The 24,012-nt window shown below is 42.6% G+C and overlaps 1 protein-coding gene across 1 annotated transcript in view; it reads left to right on the top strand.

The window, feature by feature from the left end:
* The window catches only part of CDC20B (cell division cycle 20B), a 52,561-nt gene that overhangs the window by 20,320 nt on the left and 8,229 nt on the right, over positions 1-24,012 (top strand). Inside the window, exons 3-10 of the mRNA XM_073346180.1 lie at positions 6,003-6,228; positions 7,406-7,408; positions 7,938-8,065; positions 11,795-11,894; positions 17,885-18,004; positions 19,801-19,997; positions 20,910-21,004; positions 23,534-23,762. Of these exons, the coding sequence (XP_073202281.1) occupies positions 6,003-6,228; positions 7,406-7,408; positions 7,938-8,065; positions 11,795-11,894; positions 17,885-18,004; positions 19,801-19,997; positions 20,910-21,004; positions 23,534-23,762 (1,098 nt within the window). The remainder of the gene's footprint in view (positions 1-6,002; positions 6,229-7,405; positions 7,409-7,937; positions 8,066-11,794; positions 11,895-17,884; positions 18,005-19,800; positions 19,998-20,909; positions 21,005-23,533; positions 23,763-24,012) is intronic.

Genomic DNA, 24,012 nt, shown 5'->3' with positions numbered 1-24,012 from the left:
CTGGACAGTAGTCAGGAGCTGTTCAACTACAGGCTGAGCAAGTGCAGAATGGTGGTAGAATGTGCATTTGGACGTTTAAAAGCGCGCTGGCGCAGTTTACTGACTCGCTTAGACCTCAGCGAAACCAATATTCCCACTGTTATTACTGCTTGCTGTGTGCTCCACAATATCTGTGAGAGTAAGGGGGAGACGTTTATGGTGGGGTGGGAGGTTGAGGCAAATCGCCTGGCTGCTGGTTACGCGCAGCCAGACACCAGGGCGGTTAGAAGAGCACAGGAGGGCGCGGTACGCATCAGAGAAGCTTTGAAAACCAGTTTCGTGACTGGCCAGGCTACGGTGTGAAAGTTCTGTTTGTTTCTCCTTGATGAAACCCCCCGCCCCTTGGTTCACTCTACTTCCCTGTAAGCTAACCACCCTCCCCTCCTCCCTTCAATCACCGCTTGCAGAGGCAATAAAGTCATTGTTGCTTCACATTCATGCATTCTTTATTCATTCATCACACAAATAGGGGGATGACTACCAAGGTAGCCCAGGAGGGGTGGTGGAGGAGGGAAGGAAAATGCCACACAGCACTTTAAAAGTTTACAACTTTAAAATTTATTGAATGCCAGCCTTCTTTTTTTTGGGCAATCCTCTGTGGCAGAGTGGCTGGTTGGCCGGTGGCCCCCCCACCGCGTTCTTGGGCATCTGGGTGTGGAGGCTATGGAACTTGGGGAGGAGGGCGGTTGGTTACACAGGGGCTGTAGTGGCAGTCTGTGCTCCAGCTGCCTTTGCTGCAGCTCAACCATACACTGGAGCATACTGGTTTGGTCCTCCAGCAGCCTCAGCATTGAATCCTGCCTCCTCTCATCACGCTGCCGCCACATTTGAGCTTCAGCCCTGTCTTCAACCCGCCACTTACTCTTTTCAGCCCGCCACTTACTCTCTTCAGCCCACCACCTCTCCTCCCGGTCATTTTGTACTTTCCTGCACTCTGACATTATTTGCCTCCACGCATTCGTCTGTGCTCTGTCAGTGTGGGAGGACAGCATGAGCTCGGAGAACATTTCATCTCGAGTGCGTTTTTTTTTCTTTCTAAGCTTCACTAGCCTCTGGGAAGGAGAAGATCCTGTGATCATTGAAACACATGCAGCTGGTGGAGAAAAACAAAGGGACAGCAGTATTTAAAAAGACACATTTTACAAAACAGTGGCTACACTCTTTCATGGTAAACCTTGCTGTTAACATTACATACATAGCACATGTGCTTTCGTTACAAGGTCGCATTTTGCCTCCCCCCACCAGGTGGCTACCCCCTCAACCCTCCCCCCTCCCTGTGGCTAACAGCAGGGAACATTTCTGTTTAGCCACAGGCAAACAGCCCAGCAGGAATGGGCTCCTCTGAGTGTCCCCTGAAGAAAAGCACTCTATTTCAACCAGGTGACCATGAATTATATCTCACTCTCCTGAGGATAACACAGAGAGATAAAGAACGGATGTTGTTTGAACGCCAGCAAACATACACTGCAATGCTTTGTTGTACAATGATTCCCGAGTACGTGTTACTGGCCTGGAGTGGTAAAGTGTCCTACCATGAAGGACGCAATAAGGCTGCCCTCCCCAGAAACCTTTTGCAAAGGCTTTGGGAGTACATCCAGGAGAGCCGCGAATGCCAGGGCAAAGTAATCCTTTCACATGCTTGTTTTTAAACCATGTATAGTATTTTAAAAGGTACACTCACCGGAGGTCCCTTCTCCGCCGGCTGGGTCCAGGAGGCAGCCTTGGGTGGGTTCGGGGGGTACTGGCTCCAGGTCCAGGGTGAGAAACAGTTCCTGGCTGTTGGGAAAACTGGTTTCTCCGCTTGCTTGCTGTGATCTATCTACAACCTACTCCTCCTCATCATCTTCTTCGTCCCCAAAACCTGCTTCCGTATTGCCTCCATCTCCATTGAAGGAGTCAAACAACAGGGCTGGGGTAGTGGTGGCTGAACCCTCTAAAATGGCATGCAGCTCATCATAGAAGTGGCATGTTTGGGGCTCTGACCCGGAGCGGCCGTTCGCCTCTCTGGTTTTCTGGTAGGCTTGCCTCAGCTCCTTCAGTTTCACGCGGCACTGCTTCGGGTCCCTGTTATGGCCTCTGTCCTTCATGCCCTGGGAGATTTTGACAAATGTTTTGGCATTTCGAAAACTGGAACGGAGTTCTGATAGCACGGATTCCTCTCCCCATACAGCGATCAGATCCCGTACCTCCCGTTCGGTCCATGCTGGAGCTCTTTTGCGATTCTGGGACTCCATCATGGTCACCTGTGCTGATGAGCTCTGCATGGTCACCTGCAGCTTGCCACGCTGGCCAAACAGGAAATGAGATTCAAAAGTTCGCGGTTCTTTTCCTGTCTACCTGGCCAGTGCATCTGAGTTGAGTGCTGTCCAGAGCGGTCACAATGGAGCACTCTGGGATAGCTCCCGGAGGCCAATACTGTCGAATTGTGTCCACAGTACCCCAAATTCGAGCCGGCAAGGCCGATTTAAGCGCTAATCCACTTGTCAGGGGTGGAGTAAGGAAATCGATTTTAAGAGCCCTTTAAGTCGAAATAAAGGGCTTCATCGTGTGGACGGGTGCAGGTTTACATCGATTTAATGCTGCTAAATTTGACCTAAAGTCCTAGTGTAGACCAGGGCTATATAAGAATCTAAGGGTATGTGTTCACTTACAGTGCTGCAGCGGCACAGCCTGTATCTATTGATTTTATTTGGGCTAGATTTCCATTTTTTGAAGGGTGCTTGATTGACTTGGAAAAGCTCCGTACCTTGCCATTTCATCATGCTTTTTTTCTTTTTGCTTACTGTTTTCTTTTGTGTTTAGTGCTATACATATCTTCTCTGACTCTGTAGCTTCCATGCAGAGTTTAAGAATTTTAATTTCCTTATTTCAGGTGCTTTGCAACTAGCATAATTACTTTTAAAAATCTCCCTGCTGAAAGTTAAATATCTGAGTGCTAGATTTTGGTACTATCCCTCCCCACAAGGGTATTGAACTTAATTATAATGTGGTTGCTATTACTTAGTGGTTCAATGATAGTTATACCGTGAACCAACACCTGTGTGCTATGTAGTACTATGATGAGAGTAGCTGCTCCTCTTCTGTGCTCCAGAACTAGTTGATCCTGTCAAACTGTCCTGCAATAGGATGAGTAGCAACTTCAGGGCAGCCTGTTAAGAAGCAGGGCACAAACCCCAAGCTAGTTGTGAGTTCCATACTTTGATTTCACAAGCCAATTATCAAATGTAAACTCCTCAAGCAGTATAAGACCCTTAACATGTCACAGACAATCTCCTTGGGTACTCTCTATCTTGCATCCAGGTAAGCTTGGCTTTGTGGTAGATGGTCTCTTTCACCAAAAATCACAACAATATTCAAATTACTCCCAGTCCCAAAGGACCAGTCATTTATCCCAGGTCAGTTGCATCATAGATCTCACACCAAAGACAATACTTATTGTCAATCCTATAATAATCTATCTAATGGTTTATTAACTAGGGAAACAAAATAAGAGAGTTATTCACAAGATTAAAGCAGATAAACATACACACATGCAAATGAGTTACAGTCATAAGTTTCAAAAGGTAGTAGCTTCTATAATAAGCAAGCTTTATATGTCCCTTAGGGCTAACCCAGCTAAACACTGGGGATCTCTTGCTTATGCCTAGAAAATCTTGCCCTTAAGAGTCCAAGCAACAGAGAAATACAGTTTCTTCTAGACAGGGATTTTTATTTCTTTTCCCTCTTCTCTGAGCTGCCACTTCAGCTGATGGAAGGAATTCATTTGAACTTATCCTCTTGATGAGCGGGGAGAGCAACCAATAAAGTCTTTTGTCCTCTGATGTTCCATAATAATTTGTCTGATGTTGCTGGGCCTTCTCTGTTGGGCAGGACATCACACCTTTTGTTTTAGGTCAGCATTTCCCACTAATTAACATCTCACTCTGGTTTGGAGCTTTAGAGTCACAGTCAGAGGCTTACAGTGTAAATGCTCAAATATTAACTTACAATATGGGATACAGATGTTATAAGTATGGGTGGCAGGTATAAGAGGCTTGGAGAGGCTAAGCCTCCCCACATGGGGCAAGAAATGCTGGATGTGGCGCATCGCTCTTTGGAGGCCAGCCGGTGCCTTTGGAGCACCGCTGGCGGAAGCTCCTGAGAAGTGTGTGGGAGACACTGGCACCTGGACTGTGGACCTGCCCGTGCTCTGCCCCAAGGCCTCACTCCCCCCTGACCTCTTCCCCCATTACACCCCTGTGCCATACCTCTTCCTCCCAAGGCCTCCCCTTGGTCTCCCTCTTTCCCCAAAGCCCCCCATGTCCGCTGCTTGAGCTTCTCTGCCACCACCCCTGAGGCCTCCCCACTTGCCACTCGCTACTCTCCGCTCTCTCACCGGAAGCCCTCCCCCAGACTCCTGCTTGCTTCTCTCCGTCCCCTCCCCCAAGAGGCCCCTGCCCACTGCTCGGAGAGGAGGGGCAGAGAGGAGAGGGCTGAAGGGCCTCAGGAGTGGAGGCCAAGCTGGGGCAGGGTCTCAGGGTGGAGTGGGTAGGGGATTGGGCCACAGTCCAGGTGCCAGTGGCCCCCCCACTTATAGCGAGCTTCTGGCACTCGTGCCCAACCACCCCAAATGCAAGAGTCACACACCACCTATGGGTTATAATCCATACAGCAATTTACAAGCATTCAATAAAGTCTAAACACTAAGCACATTTTTACAACCTTAATACGTATTTTAACAACAGTAATATATACAGGTGAGGCTGACTAATTCCAGCTATGTATTTGTCAGCATCCAAGTGAAGCATGGGGACCTTGGCATAAGCTGGCATCTAGTTTGCCAGTGTCACAGATCCATGAACGTTTCATTTAAGGTGTTAAGAAATTGTGTCCTGAAGTGACCAGTTTATATGCGAGAAGTTGAAATGACCCATTATTGCTTTATTAGTTGTACTTACAGTCACAGAGTGTGGGGGAGTCCAGGCCCTGCACCCCTCTTCCAGGGATTCACTGAGACTCTCAGCCAGCCAGTAAAACAGAAGGTTTATTGGACAACAGGAACACAGTCCAAAACAGAGCTTGTGGGTACACCCAGGACCCCTCAGTCAAGTCCTTCTGGGGGAGCAGGGAGCTTAGACCCCAGCCCTGGGGTTCCCTGTGTTCTTCCACCCAGGCCCAAACTGAAAACTAAACCCCCCCCAGCAGGCTCTCTCCTGCAGCCTGTCTTCACATTCCTGGGCAGAGGTGTTACCTCCCCCTTCCCTTCCTGGCTCAGGTTACAGGCTCTCAGGTCTCCCATCCCCAGGGCACATTCCCAGGTCAACACTCCCCCCTCCCTGCTGCGTCACATCGTCACACTTACCTCTTTGGTCTCTCTTAGCATTGCACACCCAATGTATTTCTCCTGATCTGGATGTCAGTAGTATGCTTTATATTCTGATGGCTTTGGAATTATATCCAGTGATGCTGTATTGTCCTTTGGGGAAAATCTTGCTCCTTTAATGTGGATTTGAAGGACCTTGTTAGCAGTGGCACTGATGTGCACCCACATGCCAATAGCCATGGGAGTTTGAGAGGGGTTGAGGGAGGAGCAGGGACAGTACACTTGGATTTGTGACCACCTGGATCCACTAGCCATTTCTCTTCATAGAGCAGAGACACAGGCACTGCAGAGGCTGCAGTTGTGTTCCCAGAACAGCTGCGCTGCTACTCTGCAGATCTGCAGGTCATGGGAAGAAAAATTCCTTCCAGGCAGCTCCCAGAGAGATCCCCTGCACAGCCTGCAATTACATGGGCCACATGCTGGGAGGCAGGATTGCCCATATGCATTAACAGTGAAAAGGCTTTTCTACAGATATATAAAATGATATAAGTGCCAACACTATATTAAGTCATTTGGATTGTTTGACAATCCATGGGTTTAATAACCATTAACCTTCCTATCACATAATTATTATAGCTAAATTCTCTACTCTTTTAAATAGATACCTGATTCAGAAAAGCCCACCTATTCAAGATTTAAAAGTTGCATTGTGAAGAAACTGACGTCCAGAGTCCCTGTTGCTAGTAGCCCTATCATCACAAGATGGCAGCAGACACATGCAAGAAATCACGTTGAGCAAACTTTCACAGAGTGTCAGCCTCTTAATCTCTTTCCAGCTGATGGATCTGAGCTAGTAAGGACTCCTGCAAAGATCTCAACAATCCCAGGTCAGTCTGCAGGTAGAAAAACAGCATGGGGACCGGATCACTCTGGAGATTCACAAGGACCTCTAAAGTTCCCAGTTAATCTGCATCCGGCCAAAGCTGGTAGTGACCAAAAGTGGTGGGTTCAGTGTCCCACCTGAGATATATGTGTTGATGTCAGTCCAGTTCCTAGTGGATAAGTATTATTATTAGAGAGACAAGGTGAGCAAGGTAATATCTTCTATTGGACCAACTTCTGTTGGAGAGAGAGACAAGCTTTCAAGCCACACAGAGCTCTTGTTCAGGTCTGGGAAAGGTACTCCCAGCATCACTGCAAAATGCAGAGTATTATCATTTGTACATAGCAGCATAAGTGTGCAGGAGCTTTAGAGGGAGAATAAAAGCACAGGGTCTAATTCATCTTAGTGGAATTATACTGCTCTTAAACTGGTGTAAAAGGAGAATTAGGCCCATGACCCCTTCCTGTGGAATGTACAACCTAGCATAGATAGGGCATGACATGCTAGTAATGCAGGGACAGGTGACATCAGGGAAGGCAAAGGGAAAAAAAGAGCCAGATCCTTGTGTCCAGACAAGTTGCTTTCAGTGTAGGACCACTTTGGGCCCCTGGTCCTGTGGGTAGATGGGGGCTGAGTGCTCTAAGATGCACTGGTTTGTAACAATACCTTCAATGGTTTTACACCAGCTGAGATTGCCTGGAATGCTGATGCTCAGTCTGTAAGCTGGTTTCTTGGTGAGGGAGGTGATCATTTCCTGGCCTGGCTTGGACCAGCTCTGGCAGCCCAGAGGTTGTGTGGTGTGTAGAGGGACTTGGGAGGAGACCCAGGCTTGTGTCTGTCCTTGTGTGTGTTGGCAGAGAGGAGTTATGAGGGAGCAGGCAGTAAACTGGCCAGACCTATGGTAGCTTTAACTGAGAACCTGAGGCTGTGTGGGTCAGCTGAGCTCAGTGCTGGCTCATTGAAAGAACAACCATGAAAAGGGTACATGGTTTCCTTGCTTCTTCTGGGGTGCCTGAGATTTGATTCCCATATGTAGCAATATCGAGGACAGATGGGGAAGTCATTCACTCATTGCATGCACACAGTTGGCTGAGTTATGGGACAAAGTGAGATCCATATTTACCTGATTCAGGATCCAAATCATTAGACACCTAATAAAGGTTGCTCCTAAAAATAGAGAGTGGGTTGTCACCCTGTTCCTACCAGCCAAAGACTGTTAGGGACACTTGCAATGTGTGCCACTTTCCTCTATTGAATGGAATGTGACAGTTGCTCAAGAGTGTGATCCTAACTCTAGTCTCTGGCTCACAAAGAAGGTATAAGCCCTTAAACAAAAGGAGTTCTCCCTTCTTTAGCTTTAATGGTAGGAGCTTGTCTGTATGATGCAGAAATCCCTGCGTTCCATTTCTGATGGCAGTGGTGAAGTTGTGTGTAGCCAGGGAATCCTTGCCAACATTCCTAGGAGACATTTTCTCTGGGGCTGAGTGCAGAGCCCTGCTCCTACCAGCCATGAAGCCTGGAATCAAGCTATCAACATAAAATTTGGATTCTGTTGGTGATAGTGCATTGTTCTACTAACAAAGCATCAGGCCAACCCTCAGGATTAGTGTTACCAAAGAATCTGCTTTATAATGGAAAGGAACAATACAAGCATTGGGCAAACGTACTCTTATTTTTTAAAGGAAATGTATCCATTAAAACCTTTTTTGCAAGGTTTTCAGGTGCCTATCAAAAATTCTACCAACGAACCTTATGTCATTACTAATGCCACAGCTAAGTGTCATGAGACAACTTACTTACAAGGAAGAAATAAAAGGAGAGCTGAAATTGCAAAGAAGCAGGTAAGTAATGTAACATTGCATATGTGTTGACAGGATTTATATTAAACCCTTTTCTGATATTTGCATTGTTAGCATATTTTGTTACCTTGTCCTCTTCCCAGAATCTCCTGCTTATTTTCTACCTTTTTAACATGTCAAACAGTGACAAGAACAGCAGGCTCCAGAGCAGCCATCTAGATAAGTGTAATTAAAAATTGCTCTGTCACTTGTGGTTAACTTACATTCATGTGTCTCTGCTTCTCCAGACTATAGAGAGATAAGGATAGTGGGGTAATATCTTCATTTAAAGTTTTATTGAAAACTCACTTCTCCCATGAAGAACATGGCGCTGATCCATGTCAGTAAAAATTATCACTACATCATGAAACACAAACTATACTTTCTCCCTCTCTTCTATCTTAATTCTATCTGCTTGGACTCTCAGTACAATCTTATGTTGTTCATTTGCTCAGTCTGTAAGCTGTTTGGGTCAGTGACAGTGTGATGGCTGCCATCTTTACTGATACATTGGGGTTTGAACCGGGGATCTCCAGAGCTAAAAGCATGAGCTAAAGAGTCAAGGTTATATAGCTAGGGGCTGGAGCAACTGCCTCTCCCTTTGGCTTGTACAGCACCGTTCACATGTCAATATTGTCACAGGGTAACTGGCCCTCTGAAGGGGTCAGGAACCCAGCCTACCTGTGACAGGATCTGCTAAGGAGAATGAGTCAATGCAGATCCACCAGTGAGTAATTAATTGCCTAGGGTGACAGTTAATTGAGCCCTCATGACCCTAATTAGACCCAGGTGTTCCTTAACCAGTTAGGAGGTCCTGGAATACAAGAAGCTCCTGAGAAAAGGGACTTCTCAGGGGAGCTGGTTAGAGAGTTCACCAGGAAAGGAGACCTAATTAGGGTTGCCGCCTCTAAGGAACAAAAAACAGACCATAAAACTGGACAGCTCACAGTGTGTACTGAGCATCCTTACAGATTTCCCAGGACATCTACCTCAAAAAAAAAGGAACAATCCTGGGGAAACCTGGGGATGGTAACCTGAGACCTACGGAAGTTGCTCCTAGGAGGAAGACATTCAGAAAGGGGAGCACTATAAACATCAAGCTCTAGGAAGATCTTGTCCTGGAGCAAGAACAGCAGCAGGAGGTCCAGACTGCAGAGGAACTATACTCTGTTCTGGAAAAGAGTTGCAGTAGCTTGATCGTTAGGTTGACCCTGAGCCCAGAGAAGGAACCCTTCCCCCAGGTCATGGCAAGAGGCCTGACTCCAGAGTGGGTCCTGGGTCAAGAGGACCAAACTGGTGAGGAGATTTGACCGAGGAGGTTGATGGACCCAGGTGGGCACAGGTAGATTAAGACGAACTTGGCCCACTGGCTAGGATGTTTGCAGTGAAGACTTGCTTGTGTGTCTGTTTGACCTTTGGTTAAATGAATTAGAGCCCTGAAGGGGCACTGTTCATTATGTAAAAGCCTTGTTGAACTCACTAAAGTCCGTTAAGGAAAACTGAGGCAGATACATACCCACAGTTTGGCACCAGGCTACCAGAAAGTGCTCCAGGGTTGTGTCCACCTTAATAAATAATACATATGAATAATAATAAAGAATACTGATGTGCCATTTTCACATAATCTTTTTTGTGACCATACCCACACTTTAAGGATGGAACATAGTTGTTAACTCTGAATGTCTTTGCTTCTATTGGTTTGTGTCACATCATTAACATTATTTAAACATAAATGATAGGCTCTGGTCTAAGCACACGAGCAGCCAAACTATTGTCAAGTTTTTAGTAAGTGTCACGGCAAAGGAGAGTTAGTGTGGGTGTCTTTTCTATAATACTGAAAGAAGAACAGAAAACAGTGATCAGCGCTGACTAGAAATATATGGGAGGATGCTCTAATAATTTTCTACAGGTATAGTAATGAATAAGGCTAAGATATAGTCAGTGGGTGGAGTGTCTGTCCCCTAGACCCGCTCCAGCAGTGGCTGGCGTGGCTTCCCTGGAGGCCACCTGAGCAGCTGGTCCTGGGGTCAGTCACACTGGATGCTGCGGAAGTCACAGAGGTCGCAGGAAGTCATGAAATCTGTGACTTCCATGACCTCCGTGACAGACACGGAGCCCTAGTAATGAATGATCATTTAAGATGATAAATAGTGCTCATTCTGCCTGATAGTGGAAGGGGGTAGTGCAAATCAAGAATAGAAGTCTCTTGGACATTCCAGTGAATGTGTGGTCCTTTTGTGGTCCAGAAGATTATTTCCCCATGTATATAGTATGTTTTCCATATAAATGTCTGCACTAGTTTCCGAGACATTCAAATCCAAGTAATCTGATTATCTTTTTGCCAAATTGTCTGTATAAATCATTAATAAAATGCCTCTCAAAGAGGTCATGGTTCAGAACAGCTCTGGGACATGCAAAGAAGAAATATTACTTTTCCAGTGATGTGTCTGTGAGACATTTCTTGTAATTATTAAAGTAGGATTTAGAAGAAGAGCAGCATTTTGCCCATTTGGAGAGATTGGATTTCATAAACATTTTTTAACTAACATGCTGTTAATCTTCAGCGGTGGGTGAACGCATCAACTATATTTCCACCCGTCTGAAAAAAATATTACAGACCAAACTAACATTTCTTTGACCTCATAACAAACCCACAGAGAAACTGTCATAATACTATTCAATGCAATATGAATAAACATTTTGGCCTCTTGTTACCATCATTAAGAAGAAATGTGGTGTCAGGGATAGGTGAAGAGGTTAGGATCAAATAAGAACTGGCCTGAGCCTTTGCCCAAATCTTGACCATAATCTTAAACAGGTCTTTTCTGAAGACTGAAAAAGTTCCAGTAACAGTTTCCTTCCCCCCACACTTACTTTCCATTATCACATGCTTAGCATTTTCTGGTTATATCTGAGACCCAATGCAGGGAGCATCAGAAATCTCATTAAAGACCCTATTTCCATGAGATTAGCTGCCTGATTTTCAGCACCAGGAGATTCAGATAGTTTTTGACAAGGTTTGGATAAGCATCTGAACTTTTGGGTGGCAAGTAGATGTTCTACGGAGGGAGGATGGTGTTGAGATTAAGGCACATGGTTTGGAGATTAGAGACTGATATTCTACGCATCGCTTTGGTACAGACTCAGTGCCTGACAGGAGCCAAATCACTCAACCTCTTTGAACCTCAGTTCCCTCATCTGTAAAATGGGGATGATAATACAGGGATATTGTAACGGTTAATTCGTGAGTGTTTGTAAAGTGTGTTGAGTCCCTTAGATCAGTGGTTCTGAGCCACGGGTCCAGGGCCTCAAGCAGGTTTCAGGGAGGCCTCCAAGTAGGGCCAGTATTAGACTCGCTGGGGTCCAGGGCAGAAAGCCAAAGCCCCACCATGTGGGGCTGAAACCCAGATTCCTGAGACCCGCCACCCAGGGCTGAAGCCGAAGCCTGAGCAATGTAGCTTCATGGGGTACCCCTGTAGCATTGGGCCCAGGCAATTGCCCTGCTTGCTACCCCCTAATGCCAGCACTGGCTTTTATATGCAGAAAATCAGTTATTGTGGCACAGGTGGGTTGTGGAGTTTTTATAGCATGTTGGGGGGAGGGTGCTCAGAAAGAAAAAGATTGAGAACTTCTGCCTTAGATGGAAGGGGCTATGGATGTGCACATAATGATGTCATGCATAATACTTCAAAATTCCTCCTCAATAATGTTTTCATTTGAATATATTTGTAGAAATGTCTTACTCAGCTGTTAATGCTCCAAGAGGGTGGATTTGACATCCCAGAAAATGACAGTATAAAGATCTGTGGAAACACTGAGTGTATTTGGAAAGGTATGCTACTGGGACAGTGAATGCTATTAGTATATCTTGGCAATAAGGACAATATAAGATGTTACTTGGGCACCAAGAGGATTCTTTGATTATCATATGAGTCTTGTTTATCTACTGTTTATGAAAAATGTTAATTTGTTTTGATGGTCTAGTTATTTCTACGCATCTCAAATTCTCAGCAGTTAGGTCCTGATCCAAACCCTTGTAATCAACGGGAGTCTTTCCATTGACTTCAATGGGCTTTAGATTTGGCCCTTAGTACCAGACTGCACAGATACTAATAGCCATGCTGATCAGCTGAATGCTCCATAGCTACTGGCCTTAATTATGAGTCAAAGCAACAGAAATATCTCTCAAGAGTTCTTTTAGACTAGCTGGATAGAAAGATTTCCTCCTCTCTGTGGTTTCTGCTTCACTAATTTTAATTAGTGAGAGGCTCAAATATCTGATTTTTTTTTCAGGGACCCTCAATATGGAAGCTTAAATATGTGGGATGGAGACATTTAGGTAGACAGCAGTGGGCAATTGCTTGGCCCCAGATTTTGGTAATCCTCCTTGGTATTCTGACTGTCTGAGAGAAATTTTCAAACCTGATCAAATATGTTGTGACTGCAGGAAAAGGACAAGAAGCCTTGGTCCTCTACAGTTTTACATGTCATTATGGAACTTTAGTAATTGCCCACAGAAATGGCTACTTATGTCTGCAATAACCTGATGTGCCTGCAAAAATATAGGCATGTGAGCTCCTAACGGACGTGTGTATAGTTTTGAATCCACAATTTAGGCAGCCGCATGTGAATATTTAGCTTGCTGGATCAAATTGTAGAGGGAGGTAGGAGAGTCAGAGGCTCATCCTTCTCAGGTGCTACCCTGAGTTTTCTTATCTTGTTTGTCTGTAGCCAAAATCTTTAGGCATTAAGCCCAATGGTGACTGGGGAGAGATTTTTAAAAGCATAAATGGTAGCTAGGTGCCCAGTTCCCATGGAAAGTCAATGTGAGGTAGGCACTTAGCAACCATGTGTGCCTCTGAGAATCTGCCCCTGAGAATCTGGTTTTGGTCTCAGTTACTCCGGTGTAAATAAGGAGTAACTCCAATGAAGTCAATGGTGTGAGAACAAATCAGGCCCTGGGTGGTTAATAACAGTGTTACCTAGTGGATGGAACAGCGGACTAAGTGTCAGGAATGCCAGGTTTTATTCCTGTTACACACTTGCTATGTCATCTTGAGTAAGTAACTTAGGGTAAAATTTTCAAAGGTGTCTAAATCCCATTTCCAGAAGTGGCATGGGTACTTGGGCTCAGATTTTTAAAGGTATTTAGGAATTGCTCTGCTCAGTTTTGCAAAGCCTAAAACCCAGATGCTAATCCCCCTAGATTAGGCACATAACTCCTACTGGGCCTAAGTGATTGAGATGGCTTAAATCCCATTTTAAAAATGATTTAGGAGCCTAAGTCTCACTGCAAGTCAATGTTAATCTGTTAATACATCTGTAAAATAACACAAAGGGGTGCAATGAGGTTCAGGCAGCTCAATGACGTAAAAAACTCACACATGGAATATATTAGAATGCTGTGGTTTTATCACAATGCACTTCGGGTGGGTACATTAATCATGAGAAGAGAAACCACAAGTGCGTTATGCTGATCATCCCATCCTTTATAATCAACTGTGCCATACCATAGTCTGTATATGCTACAGAAGAACTGTTTTAGGAATGCTTTAAAGAGCTTTTCAATTTTTATTGTGACTGTCTTATTATATTCCTCCCTCTGTAAAACCAGATGTCTTAATTGTCACTAGTTCAACTGTAGTGGGCTGAGAGAGAGTCAGACAGGTCCCTAAAAATAACCTAAAATAACTTTTCTGTACCCATATGTCACACCTTTATCGTCAGTTATTTTGGGCCCGTCTAGGGTTAGCAGTGAGTGCTGTGTGTCCCCCTAGGCATGAGGGAATTTCCCTTATCCAGTGACTTTTGCAGGAGTACAGGATATCAGACTTCAAAGTCCCAACATGTTTATGCATTGAACAAGTTGTCACTGGCCCAGGGATGACTCTTGCTCACCTTCAGTCTAAGACAAGTGTCACTTTCTGGGAGCAAATCCCATATTTGAGAGAGGAGAAAATGTTTGTCTGGCAGTTTGATTTTTTATTTTAATGGCATATGTTTGAACCTGCTCCGTGATGTTGGAATGCTAGGATAAATCCTGGGGAGAGGAATATGAGATAGAGCAGGGCATCATGAACAGAGTTGTTTATGAAAAAGCAGATTCGTCCGAAGGAGCCTTAAGCTCTCATCACAGACACATTGATTAGGAAATTATCTGTTAAAAGTCTAGGGCTCTTAATTCTCGAAACCCACATACGCTGCATCTAAACTGGGGAAATTTACAACCTAATCCTGCAATGAGCTCTGCCCAGATGGGCCCCACTGGCGTTCTGTACAGAGCTCCTTGCAGGAACACTGGCTTAGTCTTAACTTCATATGTAAGTTTAAGAAAACAAAGAAAAGTCTTTAAGATGAATCCTCAAGTATGGCTCTAAACCCTGCATTTCCCACAATCACACTTCACTTACAGATTCCAGTGGAAATATTAAAGGGTTTTCAGAAACACAAATACAGTGAAAATGGCTTAGAGTCAAGCGATTTGAGCCTGACAATCAGCTTTGTGGAATTTTTCATGAAATGTATTAAAAGATTTTATGAAATCTCTCTATAAACATGGAAGGAAAACTGGCAGTTTGGATTTAAATCTTGCCCTGAAGCGACTGAAAAAAACAAGGAAATGTTTGGGTTGCAAACCCTCCAAATATGCTAAATTCTGCACAGAACAAGTAGAGACATGGCCCCTACACTGAAGAATTTACACAAAACACTGAATTAATGCATGAGAGCTAGAAAGTGAAACCAGCTAAAAAGAAAAAATGAACCATTTACCCTGTTTTCCCTGTCCAAGTTGAGAGAAGTACAAAAAAGTAGGGTGAAAAGAATTTTTAGCAGTGAAGGTATTTAGCCATTGGAACAATTTACCTAGGGATGTGTGGGTTCTCCATTACTTTTAAAACAAGGCTGGATGACTTTCTAGAAAATCTGCTCTAGCTCAACCAAAAGTTATGGGCTTGATGCAACAATCACTGGGTGAGTTCTGTGGCCTGCACTATGCAGGAGGTCAGATTAGATTATCCTAATGGCCCCTTTTGACCTTCACATCTATGAATCTAGGTAATCCAAGGTGAGTGTTAAATACATTTATCATATGGCTCTGCAATTTATGACAGATATGACTTTCACAGATGGTGTTTGGGGGTGTGTGTATGTATATATGAACTGAGGTTATAGCTTTGTGATAGATTGCAGAGCCATGTGATAATACAGATTTGTTCTTGACAAACTTCAACATTTGCTGATTTGAAAGCTGAACATTAATTATCCTTGTAAATCAATTTCCTTAGAATGCCTGGAGCATTCCTTATTCATTCTGAATATCTTTATCTAAAGAATTTGACAAAAATATTCCTTGTAAAGGGGGGTTTCAAAATGGCACAAGGAAGGTGCACAGATGCGAATGCCCATCATGCTGCTGCAAGATAATTTCTGAAGTGTAACAAGAAAATAAAATCTTGTTGCTAATTACATAGCTCTTTTCTACAGGACGTGGGGTCTTTGCATCAAAACGCAGACAGTGACCACAAGGCTGACGGTTCTGCTTGCTCATACTTGTGTTTTTCTGCTGTTTTTTTTCTGTTTCTCACTTCTTCCTCATCACATACCTAAAATGGAGTGATCAAAGACATCAAAGGCAGGCCTGATGTGAAAAGTCTTTTCCTGTGGTTTTGTATTGGGGGGACTCTTTTGATGGGAACTTAAAACCAAATAGCAGCAAATATTTAGAGAATGAATTAACCACTTCATTTGGGGATTTTGAGGTGACTGAGCATCTAAGAAGCCTTTGAAAGTTAAAGACCTTTTAACAGAGAACTAAAGCAGGAGAAAAAGGCAAGGCTAAATTTTAGGGCTGTCGATTAATTGCAGTTAACTCATGCGATTAACTAAAAAAAATTATTCACAATTTAAAAAATTAATCGCGATTAATCGCAATTTTAATTGCACTGTTAAACAATAGAATACCAATTGAAATTTATTTAATATTTTGGATATTTTTGTACATTTTCATATATATTGTATTCTGAGTTGTAATTGAAATTGAAGTATATATTGTTTTTTATTACAAATATTTGCACTGTAAAAATGATAAAAGAAATAGTTTTCAATTCACCTCATACAAGTACTGTAGTGCAATCTCTTTGTCGTGAAAGAGCAATTGACAAATGTAGATTTTTTTGTTACATATCTGCACTCAAAAACAAAACAATGTAAAACTTCAGAGCCTACAAGTCCGCTCAGTCCTACTTCTCATTCAGCCAATGGCTGAGACAAACAAGTTTGTTTACATTTACAGGCGATAATGTTGCCCTCTTTTTATTAACAATGTCACCAGAAATGGAGAACAGGCATTTGCATGGCACTTCTGTAGCTGGCATTGCAATGTATCTATGTGCCAGATATGTTAGATAGTCGTATGCCCCTTCATGCTTTGGCCACCATTCCAGAGGACATGCTTCTATGCTGATGACGCTTGTTTAAAAAAATAATACGTTAATTCAATTTTTGACTGAACTCCTTGGGGGAGAATTGTATGTCCCCCTGCTCTGTTTTACCCACATTCTGCCATATATTTCATGTTATAGCAGTCTCGGATGATGACCCAGCACATGTTGTTCATTTTAAGAACACTTTCACTGCAGATTTGACAAAACACAAAGAAGGTATCAATGTGAGATTTCTAAAGATAGCTACAGCACTTGATCCAAGCTTTAAGAATCTGAAGTGCCTTCCAAAATCTGAGTGGGATGGGGTGCGGAGCATGCTTTCAGAAGTCTTAAAAGAGCAATACTCAGATGTGGAAACTACAGAATGTGAACCACCAAAAAAGAAAATCAAACTTCTGCTGGTGGCATCTGACTCAGAGGATTAAAATGAACATGCATTGGTCCGCACTGCTTTGGATTGTTATCAAGCAGAAGCTGTCATTGGCATGGACGCATGTCCCCTGGAATGGTGGTTGAAGCATGAATGGACTTATGAATCTTTAGGGCATCTGGTACATAAATATCTTGCAGTGCTGGCTACAACAGTGCCATGGGACTGCCTGTTCTCACTTTCAGGTGACATTGTACATAAGAAGTGGGCAGCGTTATCTCCTGCAAATGTAAACAAACTTGTTTGTCTGAGCTATTGGCTGAACAAGATGTAGGACTGAGTGGACTTGTGGGCTCTAAAGTTTTACGTTTTTTTATTTTTGAATGCAGTTATTTTTTTTGTTCCTAATTCTACATTTGTAAGTTCAACTTTCATGGTAGAGATTGCACTACAGTACTTGTATTAGGTGAATTGAAAAATACTATTTCTTTTGTTTTTTTACAGTGCAAATACTTGTAATAAAAAATAAATATAAATTGAGCACTGCACACTTTGTATTCTGTTTTGTAATTAAAATCAATATATTTGAAAATGTAGAAAACATCCAAAATATTTAAATAAATGGTATTGTATTATTGTTTAATCGCGTGATTAATTGCGGTTAATTTTTTTAATTGCTTGACAGCCCTACTAAATTTGTTTCACGCTGGCCTTTGATATAATTGAAATGGAATATAACAGGATGCTTTATTCTGGCTCAGGTACACTTCATGAGGGGATGAACAGGGTGGAGGCTTTAATCTACACTTAATATTTACATCTAATATTTTGGCCCTGGCTGGGTGTGTGGCCAGCCCCCACTGTAAATTAGAGCACCCTCAGGGTGCTGTAATTTATGCCTGGGTTTTCTCTGGCCTCATAGGAACCATGAATAAAACAACTATTGTCTGAGGAAAACTAGTGGCAATTTTAATGAGTGAATCACATACTTTGAATCTTTAAACGCAGGCTGCCAGAATGGAGTGAATAATGAATTTACTGCTCACAGAGTTTCCACTAATACCGAATCTTTCATACCATTTGTCCCAGAGGTCAGGCTTCATATTACTGGCTTACGCAATGATTACTGTAAGTTTTTTATTCTCTTTCATTACTTGGGTGGTTGAATTTTGTAGGAGAGTGGGAACTTTTGTATTTTATGTCTTAAGATGGGTAGCTGAAGTGTGGCCCTTACACCAGATGTGGTCCATGGAGTTCTACAGTGAGGCCTATGGGTAATCTCATTTTTCTTACAGGAGTGCAGCCTGTGAAAACTATAGGTCCTAATATGTAATTTCAGGCTGCTTGGATGAAAATGGAGCAGACTGCATGCTGGGAATTATAGTCTCCATGGGTAATACCTCTGTAGTTGTAGTAATTATAATAATACCTAGTTCTTATATACTGCTTTTCATCTGTAAATCTCAAAGTATTTACAAAGGGGATAAGTACTATCATCCCCACTTAATAAAGTCAAGTGCAGAATAGGTGTTATTCTTGGGCTCATAGCAGTTTACCTATGGGCCAGTCCCTCTATTGGGCAAAACTTGAAATCTGGTTGTATTCTGAGATTTAACGGAGGTAGTTTGCTGTTTATATGATATATACATTTTGGGGCAATTTTTCTCCCAGGCCTTTAGCTGATCTTTAGTAGTGCACATGCAAAATTACACAGGAATGTAAATTTGCTTGCACTCTCCACCTGCAAATACCTGGGCAATCACTTTAAAAATTCTAACAATCATGAACACGCAAGTGTTAGAGCTTCCACTTGCAAACTATCTTGTCGCTGCATTTTTTTGTGGATTAACATGAAAACATTTGCATATGTGTATTAGACAAGTTCACTTGTATCTGTGAATGTGCACAATTTTGCTGATGCATAAATTGAGTTTGGGATTCTACCCTGGTTATTTACACTTATTTCACTCAAGCTGTCTGCTCTCTGAGAGTGCAGCATCAGCACAGCTCTGTTCCTGCAAATGATTCCTTATTAGTGTTGGTTTATATTCATTTTTGATGGCAGCAATTTGGTTTACAGGCAAAGTAAAGGAATGACAGATTTAATAATTCTAAAGGGTAACAGCTTTGTTATGAAAATATTAAGCAAGATCCCGCCCTACAGTAAGGTCACTCCATGCTGCTGGAGCAATGCAAAATGACCTTAGAGTTGTGCTAAACAGGCAGATGAGAATTCCCCAGTAAGTGGAGGGAATCCTTGGCCGGTGTAACCTGCTGTAGAGTATAACATCAGACCTAGAGTGTAGCCAATGCTACATTAGTCCTTCCTGGTATAGGTAATGTTTTGAGGGTCTGGCCAAGGTATGTAGAGATCTGACTTACCAGTGTACCAGTCAATGAAAGTTAAAGCAGCTCCTGACCATCACGGTATCACAAGATGTGGAAATATTGCCTGGCGCCATCTTTGCCTGCCCACTCCTGACCCGAACTCTGGAGCTGAGGATGCAGCTCTTTGTCTGATTCTTGTTTTTATAGTGTGTGCAGGGTAAACTTCAGGATTAGCCCTGATGCCTACAAAATAAGGGAAGGATTATAATCCTTTCAGGTAGGGATTTTTTCTTTCTGTGATTGTACAGTGCCCAGCACAGTGGGGCCTTTGGATACTACTGTAATATATATATATTTAATAATAGCCTGCAAGCAAAGGCTTAAGTGGAATCATGTTTGGTGTACTAACTATGAATCTGGGAAAATAACATCTTGTACTCATTCACAAAGGTGGACATGGGAAGGATCCTGGCACTATTAGAGTAACTTGATTCATTTGGTTCTTTCTCTTTAGTGTCCCAATTGAATAATAACCTGCATAATTAAAAACTATCCCCTTACAGGCTTATTAGTAATTTTAACTAATTTTCTTCTAGATCTAAACATCCTGGACTGGAACCAGGAAAATCTCATTGCCATTGCTCTAGGATCTGCTGCCCACATTTGGAATGGGGAAACCCACCGAAGCACTGAAAGAGTTAATTTAAACTCCAGTTTAAAATATATTTCTTCTGTAGCCTGGATAAAAGAAGGAACTTGCCTTGCAGTTGGCACCAGTGATGGAGAAGTGCAAGTACTGGATACCTTACTTTTAGATCCTTTTTTCTGTTTAGATAAAGTGGCCACAAGACAATTCACATCACATAGATTCTTTTTATTAATAAAAAGTTATGAGTAGTGAACCATATAAAATTCAGAAAATCTCTGTTGGAGAGAGATTTATAGCATCTCCTTAAGCAGTGCTGCACCTCACTAAATGCCTTGGTATTACCCACCATTACCTAAAGGTAATGGAGCTCCGAGAGCCACGTAAGAACTTGTAGCTGGGTAAATGATTCAGTCACCCAAGGGCCTCTAGAGATTTTGCAGCCATGAGTTGGAACCTCTCCACACAATTATTTTCTCCAGGGTGCATACTTTTTTTACCATGACTTTCTAATAGATTGCCCTGTGATGTCTGCTTTGATGACATTTGCAATTAGAACCCCGGGCAAAATTCTCCTATCGGATCCACAGAGCAGATCTTGCCCTCAATATTCTGCTGTCCCTATATGTATAGAACTCCTGATACAGTACACCCCAGTTATCCAGAGATCTTGGGGAACACCTGGCTGACACTGTCAGATGAAAGGGATAAGCCAGGAGAGCCAGCCCTACGGGCTTGAAAATCAGTAATTGAAAGAGCACATTAGACAACATTTTCAAGTGTGGATTTCTAGATATCGACACCTAAATTAATGGCTGAATTTTCAGAGGTGGTGAGTAGCTGCACTACTTTGGGAGTAGTGATTTAGGAACCCAAGTGTGGAAGTGTTGGCCGGAGAGCCCAAAACTGAAGTCTTTGTGTGAAGAATGGTTTTCAGGATTGAGCTCTTGACCATCAGCATCATGTCAAATTAAAACTGAATGGTGGAAGAGGCATGGCAGTAAAAAAAATCTTTTTTTACTTGATTTTAGAATTGTATTTTGTGTTTTGTTTTGTCAGTTATGGGACATTGAAACCAAAAAGAGGTTGAGAAACATGTTTGGCCACCTGTCTGTGGTGGGAGCCATGAGCTGGAATCATTATATACTTAGCAGGTGAGCAGTTCAATATATTCATAGGATGCTTTGTCCCACAGCTTTTTCCTATGCTGTTTACCTATCTGCCTACCTATCATGGTCTCATGAGGTGAAATTCACCCTTATGCAGAAGGCCAGCACAATGCCTATCCACCACATAGGTCCCATTTTGAGGACTCAAGTGACAAATAAATGATTGTTAGACGATTTGCTGGCCCTCCGCACAGGGGTAAATTTAATCCCAATTGCCTAACACTTTGTATCTAAGCACTATTTCAGTACAGGGGTTGAGGTAAATCAAACATATTTTCCTCAGCCATTATGGATTTACAATCCACTTCTCTTTATGTTCCCAATTCATTTTCTCAAAGACTTGTAGGGCTGATGAGAGACCTGCCAAAAATTGTAATTATATTTGGTGTTATATTCTCTGCTTTGTAAAGCTTCCATTTCAAAGCCATGTGAAATTCTGATAATTTGGGTTATAAACAGAAACAAAAGCTGTGTTTCATTCATACTTGGTTTACAGCCTTGAACCTTACAGTAAAACTCAAAATAAAACTTTTTACTATCTCTGGACAGTGACACATTTCTGGAGAGTTTTGTGGTTTCACTTTGTGTGACAGTTGATTGTAATACATCTGCTAGATAGCCTACCTACACAATATTCACTAGTTTCAGTTTGCATTTGAACTTTGCCATATGAGACAGATGAAACAGAAACCAATAGGTTACAAATCTATCTGAACAGAAAATGACAGTAAGATTCAACAATGCGCATATGAACAAACACTAACAAATTGATCCGTTTCTGAGGGTTAAAATTAATCTACGAATGCTCTACTTATCATTTCTTAGCAAATTCTCCATGCCATTGCAGGTCCTCACATATAAGGAAATCTTTGTGCATGATGACATACACCCTGCATACCATGTGATGAGACTTGACATATGCTACCCAAATTTGCCCTGTGGAGCCAGTATCATTCCATAGAATATTAATGAATTAGCGGTCTTCTAATTCCCCTTAAAGTATCCAGAAGAAGGTATCACCCCAAACCCACAATAAACAGAAATCTGCCATTTTGTAGCCGTGTACTTAAGCCACCACTTTAGCTTATCTTGTTGGAATCTATTCAGGCATTTGGGTGCTTCATTAATTTCAAGAATTTAGTATGTCAATATAACACAGGCTAATGAAACACTCTCTTTACCTTACAAATCACTCATTCCTTTTTGCATTTATGTTAACAAGAGGCTACAAGTCAAAGTGATACTTGACTTGCATATGAACAACCTAAGAATAAAAGCCTGTCTTGAAAGAAAAGCTCAGCACAAAGGGGCTATGACAATTTACTCTATGGGATAGTTTGCTGTAATTATTATATAGACCAGATCTTCTTGTAGTAATGTCAGATGCCTGGCTTTACCAAGTAAGGAAAGTTATTATTAATCTAGATGGTAGTTTTCCCAGTCTGGTCAGAATGAATTTATGAATGACCTATGGAAGGATCTCTCATTTTGCCACTGATTTGCTGGAGTCCTTTGCTGCGTAGAGAATGTTATCAGCAGCAAGACATTTTAAAATATTATTAATTTGCCTGATGTTTTTGTGCTGTATAATAACCATGCCACCAAGAACCAGACTGTGACCCTGGCTATGCTCCCAGGGTAGTAAGGGAGCCCCCTTAGTCCCCTGGGGGCCATTACTTGCCTTCCTATAGGAGGATATATCAGGGTTCAGGAGAGGGTGCAGCCTTGGATCCATTCCCCAAAATGCCAGTCAGTGCAGCTGAGCCAGCATGGCAGGGAAAGTAAATGGAGCCAGGTTTGTGGTTGGTACAGATTACCTCTCACCCTGCAGGAGCTGGGGAACCTGCGACCTGATGGTGACTCTGTGAGTCAAGGTCTGGTTCCTGATGTGTTCCCCAGGCTATGCAACTATGTACTGCCCCTTAGCTGGGAGTCATGGCAAAGTCACAATTGACCTTGCAACATATGGTTTGAGGATTGGCCTGCTAAATCCAGGGTTGTGAGTTCAGTCCTAGAGGGGGCCATTTATGGATCTGGGGCAAAAATTGGGGATTGGTCCTGCTTTAAGCAGGGGGTTGGGCTAGATGACCTCCTGAGGTCCCTTCCAACCCTGATATTCTATGAAGTATTTCACAATACAGAAAAAATGGCTGAGTGCTTTTCTTAGGGATGATGGAAGTGATTGAATTGAATTGTTTATAGGTGGAAATTGGTAACATACACTAGACTATCTCTTCAGGTAAGTGCAATGTGTAATGGAGAACAATTAATCTCCCTGACCTGGGCTGGGCATCCACTTTTCCCTGTTCCATTGTATGGCAGCACTACAACTTGAGTTCGCTTTTGACACTGGCTTGTTTTGCCTTTGATTTGTCACCTTGTTACTGTATTTGACATACATGATCCCCCTCCCCCATTGTTGTGTTCTGCTTCTGAAGCCACAGAAGACTTGTGAATTTGCAAACATATCTGAGCTCTATCTTGCTAAATGATGCTGTCTCCTGTCATCTACAGTGGTTCAAGACTAGGATTAATTCATCATCATGATGTTCGGATTGCTCAGCACCATGTAGGGACCCTTTGCCATAACAAGCAGAGTATTTGCAGCCTGAAATGGTCCACAAACAACAAGCTGCTGGCAAGTGGGTCCAGTGATGGTCTATTGAATATCTGGCCTAATGACCCCGGTGCAACAGTGCATTGCAAGCCATTGAAAGCCATACCCCATGCCTCAGCAGTAAAGGTACAAAGGAAAACTGCTCTATTATTTTATTTCACATATAGTACATTTAACAGAGAGAATAGATATTTTTCTAAACATATTTCCATGCAGTATTATTGCTGATGCAGTAAAACTATGACCTGAATAAAAGGCTGTCAAGATAAAATAGTGTAGCCTTTTATTTTATTTAAAGTGAATTTTGTAATGTGGTATTATACCACCGTGGGTTTCAAGCTTAACAGAAAGAAAAGGAGTACTTGTGGCACCTTAG

The sequence above is a fragment of the Lepidochelys kempii genome, chromosome 5 (assembly GCF_965140265.1).
Source record: "Lepidochelys kempii isolate rLepKem1 chromosome 5, rLepKem1.hap2, whole genome shotgun sequence".
In the NCBI taxonomy this organism is placed as follows: domain Eukaryota; kingdom Metazoa; phylum Chordata; order Testudines; family Cheloniidae; genus Lepidochelys; species Lepidochelys kempii.
The sequence above is the reverse complement of the archived record's forward strand: the minus strand, read 5'-3'. Positions and strand labels throughout refer to the sequence as shown.